The sequence below is a fragment of the Triticum dicoccoides genome, chromosome 1A (genome assembly GCF_002162155.2).
Source record: "Triticum dicoccoides isolate Atlit2015 ecotype Zavitan chromosome 1A, WEW_v2.0, whole genome shotgun sequence".
Taxonomy (NCBI): Eukaryota; Viridiplantae; Streptophyta; class Magnoliopsida; order Poales; family Poaceae; genus Triticum; species Triticum dicoccoides.
This window is the reverse complement of record NC_041380.1, coordinates 556,393,035-556,405,645: the sequence shown is the minus strand read 5'-3', so window position 1 is coordinate 556,405,645 and position 12,611 is coordinate 556,393,035. Positions and strand designations below refer to the sequence as shown.

At 43.4% G+C, this 12,611-nt stretch overlaps 2 protein-coding genes across 2 annotated transcripts in view; one reads left to right on the top strand and one right to left on the bottom strand.

Annotated features, from left to right (window-relative positions):
* The window catches only part of LOC119289239 (lys-63-specific deubiquitinase BRCC36-like), a 6,349-nt gene extending 6,055 nt beyond the window's left edge, over window positions 1-294 (bottom strand). The window contains exon 1 of the mRNA XM_037568605.1: window positions 68-294. Coding sequence (XP_037424502.1) covers window positions 68-178 — 111 coding nt within the window. The 5' untranslated portion in view covers window positions 179-294. The remainder of the gene's footprint in view (window positions 1-67) is intronic.
* A 1,840-nt stretch (window positions 295-2,134) lies between these two features.
* Window positions 2,135-6,551, top strand: LOC119289228 (proactivator polypeptide-like 1). The gene is made up of 6 exons (XM_037568597.1): window positions 2,135-2,315; window positions 3,302-3,385; window positions 4,340-4,524; window positions 4,645-4,842; window positions 5,892-5,951; window positions 6,038-6,551. The coding sequence occupies exons 2-6, from the start codon at window positions 3,307-3,309 to the stop codon at window positions 6,188-6,190; spliced, it is 675 nt and encodes a 224-aa protein (XP_037424494.1). The 5' UTR covers window positions 2,135-2,315; window positions 3,302-3,306; the 3' UTR covers window positions 6,191-6,551.
* Window positions 6,552-12,611: the final 6,060 nt, after the last annotated feature.

Genomic DNA, 12,611 nt, shown 5'->3' with positions numbered 1-12,611 from the left:
AGACATTCGCGAGGGGGGGAGCGGGGAGGGGAGGGGAACGGGTAGGTGGGAGGGGAGGGGGGCGAACCACGACGTCGCCGAGGAGGAGGCCCATGACCTCCTCGGTCTCGGTGGTGAGGGCGTGGGAGAGGCAGGTGAGCCACACCTCCTCGCCGATCCTGACCTCCGTCAGCGACATCTCCGCCGGCCGGCCGCCGCCGATCGGCTGGGGTTTCGGGTCGGGCGCGGGGCGGGGCGGAGGGCTCGGTGCCGGAGGAGTGTGCTGTGCTGCGCCTCTTCTGGGCTCGCTGTGGGGTCGGTCGGAGTGGGCTCGGTCGATGACGGCTGGCTTGGCTTGTGATGTGTGCTTCGCTGACGGATGGGACCGGCGACGCGTTGTCCGGCACTAGACTACGGCGTGGGGTCGGCGGGTCGCGGCTCGTGTGCGGCCGCGCCAGCGGACTCTGTGGATGGTGCTCGCCCGCAGATCTGGGTTCGGTCGGAGAGTGCGGTGTCAGGGCTTGGGTTGGGTTTGGGTTGGGCTGGGCTTGATAGTCTTTTTGGGCTGGACGGAAGCGGCAGAAGAAATGGGGTACTTGGGGTGCGTATTGGATTTTCTTTGAGAAAAAATATGCGAGAAGTGGATATGGAGGCCAAGCGCCACAAAGCCCTTTAAATGTTTTTTCATAAAATGATATTTCCACACCTCAAAAAATCTGAAAAAATATAAGTATAACATAAGCATATATTTGTAGTATATACATGTACAAAATTTCATGAACATATAAGCACACATGCTATATGAAAAAAAGACAAATACATAGATTAAAATAGGTTTTTTCTTCATTGTATTTAGGCAAGATATTTGTCCTTTTGTGTAGCCTACATAGAATTTGATGATGAAATTTTACATATAATTGAAAAGGATGTGTATGTATTTCTAGAAAAGGGTTCATATTTTTAGAACTTTTAAATATACATTTAATTTCTTTTGAAACGAACTCCCTAGAGCTCATTATCCACACCACAACTACAAAAATAAATGGCTCATGTTGCCCACCTTCTAGCCATGAATTGCGAGAAGGCGTAACATAGGGTATCAAAGCCAAGTCACAACTAAAGTAGACATCTCATAAAGCCCGATCATGACTTCAGGGTAATCAAGATCAACATACCCTCCGCCATGGTGCCTAAAGGAATTCGACTAGTGAACGGTAGAATCAGGATGGACCTGGGAAGAAGCCGACTAGGAGATGTTGACGTTGACATACATTATACCCTGTAGGCTCATGCTCCTGACAGCGTCCAACGCTGCTCCAGTTGCACCTTGAAGACTCCATGAGCAACCTAGACGAACACCTCGAAGGATAGCATGAGGTCATGGTGTCACCGCAATCATATATTTTTTTACTAGTTGTATTTTAGAAAGCTCACCGTGCTATGTGTAATCAATTGAGAAAAAAAGTACTTCAATCTCCATCGCCTCCATAACCATCGTGATTTGTTGTCATCACCCTCATCTATATCAACACGCCACTTTCTTCATTGTGCCTAACATAGTCCATCTCTCACGTGGGATGGAGTGTTCTCATGCTTTCCCTCGAGTCTGCCATCACGCTAATATCATTAAGAAAACAACCCTTCGCTATGGACGCCAACATTGCGGTGGTTGTGTTGTAGACCCCATCACGCAACCATCATAGGCAGCGCAAGGGAATCCCACCGCCGAAGCATTAAGGCCTCGTGTGATAGGCTCCGAGCTGGTGGGACTTTCGTGTGGCCCACCCACAATATTTAGATGTGACATTGTAGCTAAGAGCGCAAAGGGTCTACTCGTAACCTCACATCAACAACACACGCAATATGTATGGAGCTAGTGGGGCTAAAATTAGGGAGAAAATGAAATACTTTAGATGGTACATATTTGAACAATTCCATGAATTGTGTGAACATTTTATATGTGATGAACATTTTCTGGTAGAAATAGTTTTGAAATAACAAACAGAACATATTTTTGTCAAATGGGACGTTTTAACACTAGTACTTTTTATAAAATTTATTAATTAAAAGCATAGAGTATAAATACTATTTTTTTAACCTTTTGGATTTAATAAAGCGTGGAAAATCAGAAAATAACAGATGCCCTAGTGGCCGCAACAAATCCAGTCAACGGCGTGGTGTTCTCGAAACATCTCCTCCCTGCCTCTGCCTAGCTCTTCTCGCTCCCGCTTGTCTCCGCCGCGGCCGGCGCTCGGCCGTCCGCACAGGAAGCACCGCCCCGCGCCGCCCTCCGCTCCCATTGGTCGGTCGGCCCAAGATCCTCATCCGAACTTAAGGTAGACGCAAAGAATTTCACCCTGTTTAAGAGTAGATCCGGTTCAGGGGTTGCGATATCATGCCAGCTGCTAGTCTATCTCCACATCTTCAACTAGCACTTGTTTGCTTGTGTTTCCGATAGATGCATGTGAAATTCGTGGAGAAAAGCCTGGCATCTTTTGATGGCTCATAGCTGTTTGATTTCTTTTGAAGGCAATAATAGTAGTTCAAGAAAATAGTACTCCCTCTCCAATCCATATTAATTGTCGTTGATTTAGTACACAGTTTGCACTAAACAGCGACAATTAATATGGATCGGAAGGAGTAATTGAATTGTTATTCCTGGTTCTTAATGTTAAGTCCAACTTCAGAGGAAGTACTTGTGCAAAAAAAAAAAAAACCTTTTCAAAAGGATTTGAGGAGTTTATATGTCACCTTTGCTCACCATTAGTTCTGCAAATCAAATTTACTGTTTGTCCATACCATTGGGTTAGTTTCTCTGCATTCTGAGTATCTTCTTAGAAGAATGCAGAAAGGGGAACAGCTGGTGCCTTGGCGATGGTGAACTAGCACATAAGTCTTATCTAGATTTTGGAGCATACAGCCATATTCCGTTTATTTAATGTAGTGCTTTCCTTTCGAACTGTTAGAATGTTTTGGTTCAAGTTCTACACATGCTAGACTGGATGCATGTTTTTTTGTAAGGAACTAAAATGTAGCATGTGATACATACAAGAAGGAAGATGGAACTGAGACCTTTGTTCAGATTTGTGTATGAAGGGAAATTAATTATCTGTAGATTTACCTCAGTTAACCTTGAATCATCTTTTAAGAATTAGCAAAATTTTGATGTTATTATGTATATACTTCTCTCTTTTGTATACTCCCTCCGTCCCATAATATAAGAGCGTTTTTGACACTACACTAGTGTCAAAAACTTTCTTATATTATGGGACAGAGGGAGTAGTTGTTACATTTAATTGCTTGTCCATCTCTTTATTAACAGACAAAATGGGCTCAAGACTTTTTGCTTTGTTCATCACTGGCGTTGTCCTTTTGGGCAGTAGAATCTTGGCCTTGGACCATACTGGTATGTGGCCGCTTAACCTCGATCCTGCATCCAGTTGTAAGCAAGCAATACAAGATTTATTTTCTAACGGCTGTTTTGTTTTCCTGAGTAGAATTTTCCTTCTATTATGGTAATACGAGATTATATACTGAAGGTAACACAAAATCGTGACTAGAACTCCCAGATCGATATTCATAAAATAGTGCACATGATGATGCTATGTTAGGCCCTGTTTGAGATGCAAGGATTATGTTATCCTCCCATGGATATTTGAGGTCCAGCCAGAAGTAGGAACTAAAATTATCACTATATTCATTTGGTTGCGAACTGGTCTGGACCCAAGTCTAGTGGAAGTACCTGTATCCTTCCAGGATTGAAAATTAATTCGGAAACCGTCCACTTCTCAGGAAGGAGAATGGAAGGTATAAGGTTTTATATCTGTTTATCTGAATGTGAGGAGCATCCGTTATTCAAACATTAATATAAAGTTGAATGAGGAGGGATCTCCATTCCCAAATCCTTTATCTCTCTTATCTCTATGTAAAGAAACTAATCAATGCCTATCTTTTTCCCTCGCCCCTCTAATTTCTGTATATCCACTCATGGACTCACCAACAGACAATTGTCACTGATTACTACTTCAAATACTTTTATATGTTCCAATCTTGTTAATTATGCCAGGATAAAGTCAGGCCCATAGCATGCTGATGATTACCGATAATCTTCTATCAATCTTCTACACATCGGAGACCTACTTAACCGAGATCTTTGTGTCACTGGTTCTTAGGGTTTAGGGTGTAATATAATATATGAGTAATACACATGACCTTGTTACATACTATTGTTTTCAGAATTTTGTTTGTTTGCTTGTTGTCTACATTTTCAAATATATTTTTGAATTTTGTTTTCAAATACTTGGATATTCATCCTTGTTTGAATCAGTTTTTATGTCTTATTTATTTGATTTTGTTGTAGTTGTCGAAAAGAGATTAAATGAGAACACGGTATCTCTTACAACAAAGGGAAGTCCACAACTATGCCAACTTTGTGAGCAGTTTGCCACAGAAACCCTCTTCTATTTGAAGGAGAATGAGACACGGATCGAAATTATAGATACTCTTCACCAAGCTTGTTTGAAATTTCATTCACTTAAGTTAGAGGTATTTTTTAACTTAAAAGTAAAATCAAATGCTCTATTTCTTAAATAGTTATTGTACTTATACCTATGTTCTAAATCAAGCATTTCGTATTTCAATGTGCTCTTGATTTTTACATGGCAGTGTACAAAGTTGGTTGATTATTATGCAGCACTGTTCTTCGAACAAATTGATTCTCTAAGCCCTGAAGAATTTTGCGTATCAGCAAGTCTTTGTGAGGAAGTTACATACATTCGCCTCCCAGGACATGAACATGCTTGCACCCTTTGCCATGAGGTTGTTGATGAGATTCGTGCTGGTCTTGAAGACCCTGAGATGGAGGTATTCTTTATACGATTTCTTCCTTTTGAACTATTATGTTCGTCCCTATGTCCTTTGTGTCTGATTTCTTTAAATTATTATGTTCTGAAACTCCCGAGTTACATTTGGTGTATGAGTATACATCGAAATCTAGTTCTCAAGAGCTTATTAGCCCTTTCTTTATCTTTCTTATGTTAGGAGAGGATATAGCAATGAATAACTTAGCTCAACCCTTGTCACTCTTCTCTTCATTTCTCTGCTATTATCCACCATGTTGATACTGTAGTTTATCTCACTAGGATGGAGCTCTCTGCTCTATAGTACGAAAACTACTAGTCAGTCCATATTGGGATTGTTTGTACAAGCATAAACCAGGGAAAGATTTATCGTGTATCTATAGTTTCCTATCTTGTCGAACACTCCCAAGTACTAGGTTGTTTGTCCAGGTTATCTTCAGTTTGGAATTCAGACATCAAGTAGAGCCAACAACCTAGTGACTAATGCAATGCCGAAATGTTATGGAACATGGTAGGGAGTGGCCAGTTGCATGTTATTTTCACTGATCAATTTATTTCCTACATGGCATATCACGGACAATTAACTAGCGTAGTTGTAAGGAGTGGTGGGTTGGGTTGAGTAGGTGATTATGGTTTCAAATGCTGACTTGCAACCTACTCTCTCCATCCGAAAAAGCTTGTCCCTCAAATGGACAAGCTTTTTTCGGACGGAGGGAGTATTAGCTGGGAACTGCCAATGCTGGCAAGGGTGGTCTGATACAGAACCGGTGATAGCAAGGGTGTTCCATATCTGATTGCTAATCTAGTTGAGACTCACGAACATGAGTCTTGGTCGAGCTTCTCCCAGTTTAAAAGTCCTATCAGCCAGGAAGTGTCGGTGCTGGATTAGGTGCATTTTTGGTTTTTATGCAGCACATAAATAATGCCAGTTTTCTTTCATATTTGCACTGGCACCCAGATGCCTCTCTATCTACTTAACAGCTTTTGTGTGGTAAAAGTGAGTGACTAGCCAAAAGAGGAAACTTAAACCTGCCATTGATCTGGTCTTGACAGCTCAAGATAATCGAGATACTTCTGAAAGGATGCAACAACACAGAGAGTTTCGTACAGAAGGTAAGCATCTAAATATATCTTCTATTGAAGTGTAGTGTATCTATTTTCAGTAGTATCATTCTCAATCGTACCATATTGTAATTCAGTGCAAGAAGATGATAATCCAAAACACACCGGTCATACTAGAAGATATCAAGAAGTTTCTCAAGAAGAGAGATTTCTGCGACTCTATCCGTGTCTGTGGAGGCAAGATTGTTCGCCCTCGAGGAGGAGGCCTAAGAGGCATGTATACTGCCTGAGCTTTTCTCTCCTGAACACGCATGACAATTGCGTGTCATTTCATGAAGAACACGCGTGAGGGCTGGGCTCTCCAACCTCTTGCAGTGATGTTTACAAGAGAGATTGGTGGTGTACGTGTACGAAACAAAAGGTCTTCCTGATTATTTCCGAGCAGTGTATATATTATAGTACAGCATTGGCTGTGTACCTGGAAAGAAGTGAAATGAAATTTCCACTGGAAAGCATGCACGCCCTCCGTGATAGTTGGTCCTACATGATTGTTATGAAACACGAGCAGAATGTATGCTTAAAGTGTACAGTATGTCTGTATGTAAACAAATTATTAATTATGTGCAGTGGACGTTTATTTATGATGATTCAGATCTGGCCCTGTATTGACTATGCATTCGTCACGGAGATCTTCGCAACTTTGATCATAGAGTCAGAGCCATGGTGTTTTGTACGCACACGTCAGATTAATGAGGAGACTAATATAGCGAAAAGAAGATTCATACAACCTCCGTTCCTGAATCTTTTAAAGATTTTAATTATGGACTACATACGAAACAAAATGAATAAATCTGTACTCTAAAATGCGTCTATATCCATATGTGTAGTCCTTCTTAATGTCTAAAAAGACTTATATTTAGAAATAAAGGGAGTATGCCATAAGGTTTGTCTACCAAATCTGCTCGATCCAAGATTATTATGTACAATGCAGGCCCGGACGATGTTCGATTCAGCGTTGAAGTGCACCATGATGGATTTATCCGTGGGTTGGTTCAACTGGTACTACCTATTTGGATGAATCTGCTGACCCTTTTGTTGACTGATAGGGGTACTTTCTATTGTTTTTTCCCCCTAAGATTCTTTCTATTGTGTTTTGATTGCTAAGATGTTGATAGATCTCTACTCCTAATGAAGCAATTGGTAGTCCCGCTTTCAGATTTTTTTTCGTCCCATCTCCTATGGTTTTTTTTGTACCTCATCTCACCTCACACTGAGCCGCCACGAACCGAAAAAATCGCGTACCCGCCCCCACGCACTCTAGGGCCTAACCTCTGATCGCACCCAAGACAATCCAGCGAAAAAAAACCTACAAAAATTAACCAGCGAAAAAAAACCTAATGGAGGAGTTGGTAGTCCGGTACGGTTTATTTTCAACACTTTCCTAATGACAAAAGATCACGGATCTAACTTTCCTACCTTAGGCAAATCAATGAATCTCTCTCATTAATGCAATTTGCTTTAGAAAACAAATAATAGATTCTTTCCTACCTTAGTCAAATCAACGAATCTCTCCCATTAATGCAATTTGCTTTAGCAAATAAATAATAGATTCTTTCCTACCTTAGCCAAATCAACGGATCTCTCTCATTAATGCAATTTGCTTTAGAAAACAAATAATCTCTAATCTCTATCTCTAATCTCTAATTCTCTAATAATAATATAATAATACCTAAAAGAAACGCAGTGTTCCGTTTCCCGTCTTACGTCGTCGAACCCTTCGTCGAGCCTCCCTCCCGTGCGCTGTTGGTTTTCCCTGCGTACGTTCCACCCCAAACGTGATTCGTTCTTCTTAATTACGTGGTCCCACCCCCATGCGATCCGGCGAAAGAACCAGCAAAACCGTCATACCCACGCACGCAACCAACGAAAAATCCACGCAAGCCGTGTCTCCTCCTCCCTGTTCAAACCCTAGCCGCCCCTTCCCAATTGACGCCGCTAGCGAGTAGCGCGTAGCACAGGCACCAGTGCGGCCCTTCCGCGGTCCCCCTTGACATCGCAATGAAACAGCCCGTTGGCATCGACGACGAGCCGGTGCGTCCGGTGTTGATTCCTGTGGATGGGTCAAGCAGGACAGGGGGCGGTGGATCCGGGACATAGCAATGAAGTCTGCTTCGATGCGCGCCCAGTATTGTCTGTCTCAAGTGCATGGGTCAATCCTGGACGGCGGGCGATGGATCAAGGACGTACATAGCATCTTTCACCTACGCAAACGGCTGACTACTCAACCTCCTCTCGGCGGTGGCAGCGGCCAGGTCTGGTTAGCTACCATTTATCTTTAATACATGCCATGAAAGGCGGCCAAGAGGAGCAATCATAAGCAGCGAGGTGTTCCAGGGCTACGAGCGCCAGTACTGCGACTCTGCGTCTGCGAGGTCTTCGCCAAGATCGCCACCCTCTCTTCCCGTGCCTATTTCTGTTCGCTGTTGTTGGTTTCGTCTTACATGGTGAGATCTAAGCAGACAAGATGAAGCAGAGGCTCTCTGAGATCCAGTCCGACGTGCAGGATATTGAATCGCTGGTAAATACTAGATTGTGTTTTATGATTTGATCATCCATTCCGCTGCCTTACATACTGCCTTTGGGACACTATAAGAACTAGGCATGTGATTTTGTCAGGTGGAGGCTTCATTTGGATGTAGGTGAATGTGTGATTTCTGGAAGCTCTGTATATTAACTTCATGATCTGCTCTTGATTTTCTTCTTGGGGACTAGATTTGAAGATTTGCCAGCTACACCATCTAAAAATCAGGCTGCTGATCCGGGTGCATTGCTACTCGGCCTTGCGTTCAATTGAAGTTTTCTGAGATCAACTCTTCTGAAACTTCAAAATGAGTAGTCCACGTATTTTGAGGTTGCTACTTGCACATTGTTCATCTTTCTGTCAATTTTGTTCCATTATTTTGCACTCTGTCTGCCAATTTAATTGCATGGTATAGGGTGCGATGGTGGCGTGGGCGCCGCACGGGGTAGGAGCAGTGCCCTGCACAGGCCAGTCCATGCCGGGAGCTAGCATCGCGCCAACGCCTCCATGAACGCCGCCATGACGCGTTGCATGGTGTCGCTGTCGGGTGTGGCCCCCCAACATCGCGATGTGTGCTCAAGCATGTCGTTTGTGGCTTCAAGCCGCCTGGTGGCCACCATGGCATCATGGCTAAAAAAGAGGTTGGTGATGAAGAGCCTGCGCTCGTCCAGACGGATATGGCGAAGCATCCATGGCGATGTGGATGCGGCTGCAGCCGTGGCCGGATGGAGAAGCCTTAGGTCCTGGTAGATTATCTACTGATGGCATAATCCTCCAGAGCTACAATAGCCAGAAAGATGTCTTGCCATGGGGAAGCCTCGCTGCTGGAAGCGCCATCAGTGATCTGATTTGAAGAGTCCAACAAGAGGTCAATGGAATTCTCATCTCCAATATGTTCGCATTCTAACATGTCCTTGTTGATTCAGTTGTTACATTGTGTCACACTTCACTTGTTTTCACCTTTTTCGTACTACTATGCACTGGAATGTCCATGTTTGCTAATTTGCAGATTGAATTGTTCTGATAAAATATGCTAATATATGTCACTTCTTTCTGAAAGGTATCCGGAACTCTTAACTGCATTGCTCCGGTGATAACTTTTTCTTATTGTTGCCATTTTGTGTTCCGGTCAAGATTTTCTTCTTTCACAGACATTAGAAGTCTAGAACTGGGATAAAAATAAATAAAGTTTGGAATAAGCTAGAATCTTAATAATCTCCAATATCTGCTCCACATGTGTGGAATCAATCATCTAGATATATATACTCGGATTGATGCAGCCATGCCCAATAAGAATCTTCATGTAAATAAATCGAAGGATTCTCTACTGATGAATAGGGAGCTGCACCAGAAATCATATGGTCTTTTCATTTTCGTGGTAAGACTGGACTGACCTCAAGACTTAAGTATCTCGGAACCATGCTTTTCCTGCGTAGTTTTCAACATGCTATTACATGGTCTATTAAGTGCGTGTGAAGATTCTTGAATTTACCCTGACATTATGGAACCTTTGTGCTAAAACAATTAAATATGTTAATCTATAATGATAGCAATGAAGACACGCAGTTCCGTTATCAGTACAGTGCAGATGGTCATGTGGCCATTATGGCCTATCTTCAGTATTGTGGTTAACATTGACAGGATTAATGTAATCTTCGAAACGACATGTTCCATTTTCCCTATGTATTTTTTTGTTCAGATGCCCTACTACTGTTTTGTTGACTGCAGGCAATCTATTTTGTATGGTATGATTTTGTTTGTTGGAGAGATACTAGCTGCCCCTTTTCCACCTGTTAGTAAGTTTTGTAGCAGACTTCTTAATTGGTATTATAGACGTTCTAAGATAGACGTGGTATTTTCAGTTAGACTGATTTCTTGTATTTTATCCACTGTTATAGGAGTTTGTTACCTTTGTTTTTTGATCGAAAATTAAAATGTGCATGCATTGTCGAAGTTTGCGAAGTAGAATTAATAACCTTCTGGTTATTGATCAACGCAAGGGCATTCAGCTATCCTTGAAAAAAAAGAACTGTCAAACCGCTCAAGAACCTGCCAGGTCAAGCCTCTCCCTCCGCTGTTTGGCACTGCCTACCCCCTCTCCCCGAATACCGTGACAGGGATGATCTGGTCCATCGAGAGAGACTGATGCTGTCAACCATTGATGTCGCATGGGAGATCTGCGATAGTGGAAACATGCTCCCCTTCGCGCCAACGGCGCCTCGAGGTCACTGACACGGGTGACCCAGCGATTCGCCGCTGCCATCCCGAGCTACTTTGCCAACGTCGTGGGCGTGGGATACTAGCCTTCCAGGTACTCGACCGCCGGGCTTATCGAATTGGGCCACCACGGTGCTGCTGGCCGCCGCCGGTCTCACTATAGATGCATCATGTGTCGTCGGCCATGCCAGCATCGCCGCCTACATTTCCCAAATCAGTTACCCGTACGATCCATGCATATCTGGAGACGTTGGTGCGTCCACACTTCTCATGGATCTTTGTATTAGCCTGATAGTGTTGAGATCTCGAAATTTTACTGTAGGTGAAGAAGGGATTCCTATCGCGAAATTCTGTTGTAGGTGAAGCGCCTCCTGTAGGCCATCAAGATGACCAGGGATGCATTGGGAGGCGGGCGACGTAAAGCGCTGGAAAGGAGTATTGTATTTGAAGGAAAAATGCCCTAGAGACAATAATAAAGTTATTATTTATTTCCTTATATCATGATAAATGTTTATTATTCATGCTAGAATTGTATTAACCGGAAACATAATACATGTGTGAATACATAGACAAACATAGTGTCACTAGTATGCCTCTACTTGACTAGCTCGTTGATCAAAGATGGTTATGTTTCCTAACCATAGACATGAGTTGTCATTTGATTAACGGGATCACATCATTAGGAGAATGATGTGATTGACTTGACCTATTTTGTTAGCTTAGCACTTGATCGTTTAGTTTGTTGCTATTGCTTTCTTCATGACTTATACATGTTTCTATGACTATGAGATTATGCAACTCCCGTTTACCAGAGGAACACTTTGTGTGCTACCAAACGTCACAACGTAACTGGGTGATTATAAAGGTGCTCTACAGGTGTCTCCGAAGGTACTTGTTGGGTTGGCGTATTTCGAGATTAGGATTTGTCACTCCGATTGTCGGAGAGGTATCTCTGGGCCCTCTCGGTAATGCACATCACATAAGCCTTGCAAGCATTGCAACTAATAAGTTAGTTGCGGGGTGATGTATTATGGAACAAGTAAAGAGACTTGCCGGTAACGAGATTGAACTAGGTATTGAGATACCGACGATCAAATCTCGGGCAAGTAACATACCGATGACAAAGGGAACAACGTATGTTGTTATGCGATCTGACCGATAAAAGATCTTTGTAGAATATGTAGGAGCCAATATGAGCATCCAGGTTCCGCTATTGGTTATTGACCAGAGACGTGTCTCGGTCATGTCTACATTGTTCTCGAACCCGTAGGGTCCGCACGCTTAATGTTACGATGACAGTTTCATTATGAGTTTATATATTTTGATGTACCGGAGGATGTTCGGAGTCCCGGATGTGATCACGGACATAACGAGGAGTCTCGAAATAGTTGAGACATAAAGATTGATATATTGGACGACTATATTTGGACACAGGAATGGTTCCGGGAGTTATCGGATATAAAACGGAGTACCGGGGGTTACCGGAACCCCCCCCCCCCCAGGGATTAATGGGCCTCATGGGCCCAAAGTGGAGCAGAGGAGGGGCGGCCAGGGCAAGCTGCGCGCCCCCTCCCCCTCTAGTCCGAATTGGACAAGGAGGGAGGGGCGGCACCCCCCCTTTCCTTTCTCTCCTCTCTCCCTTCCTTCCCTCTCTCCTAGTTGGACAAGGAAAGAAGGGAGTCCTACTCCCGGTAGTAGTAGGACTCCTCCCTGGCGCGCCTCCTCCTGGCTGGCCGCCCCTCCCCCTTGCTCCTTTATATACGGGGGCAGGGGGCACCTCTAGACACAACAATTGATCCTTGAGATCTATTAGCCGTGTGCGGTGCCCTCCTCCACCATAATCCTCGATAATATTGTAGCGGTGCTTAGGCGAAGCCCTGCGACGGTAGAACACCAAGATCGTCACCACGCCG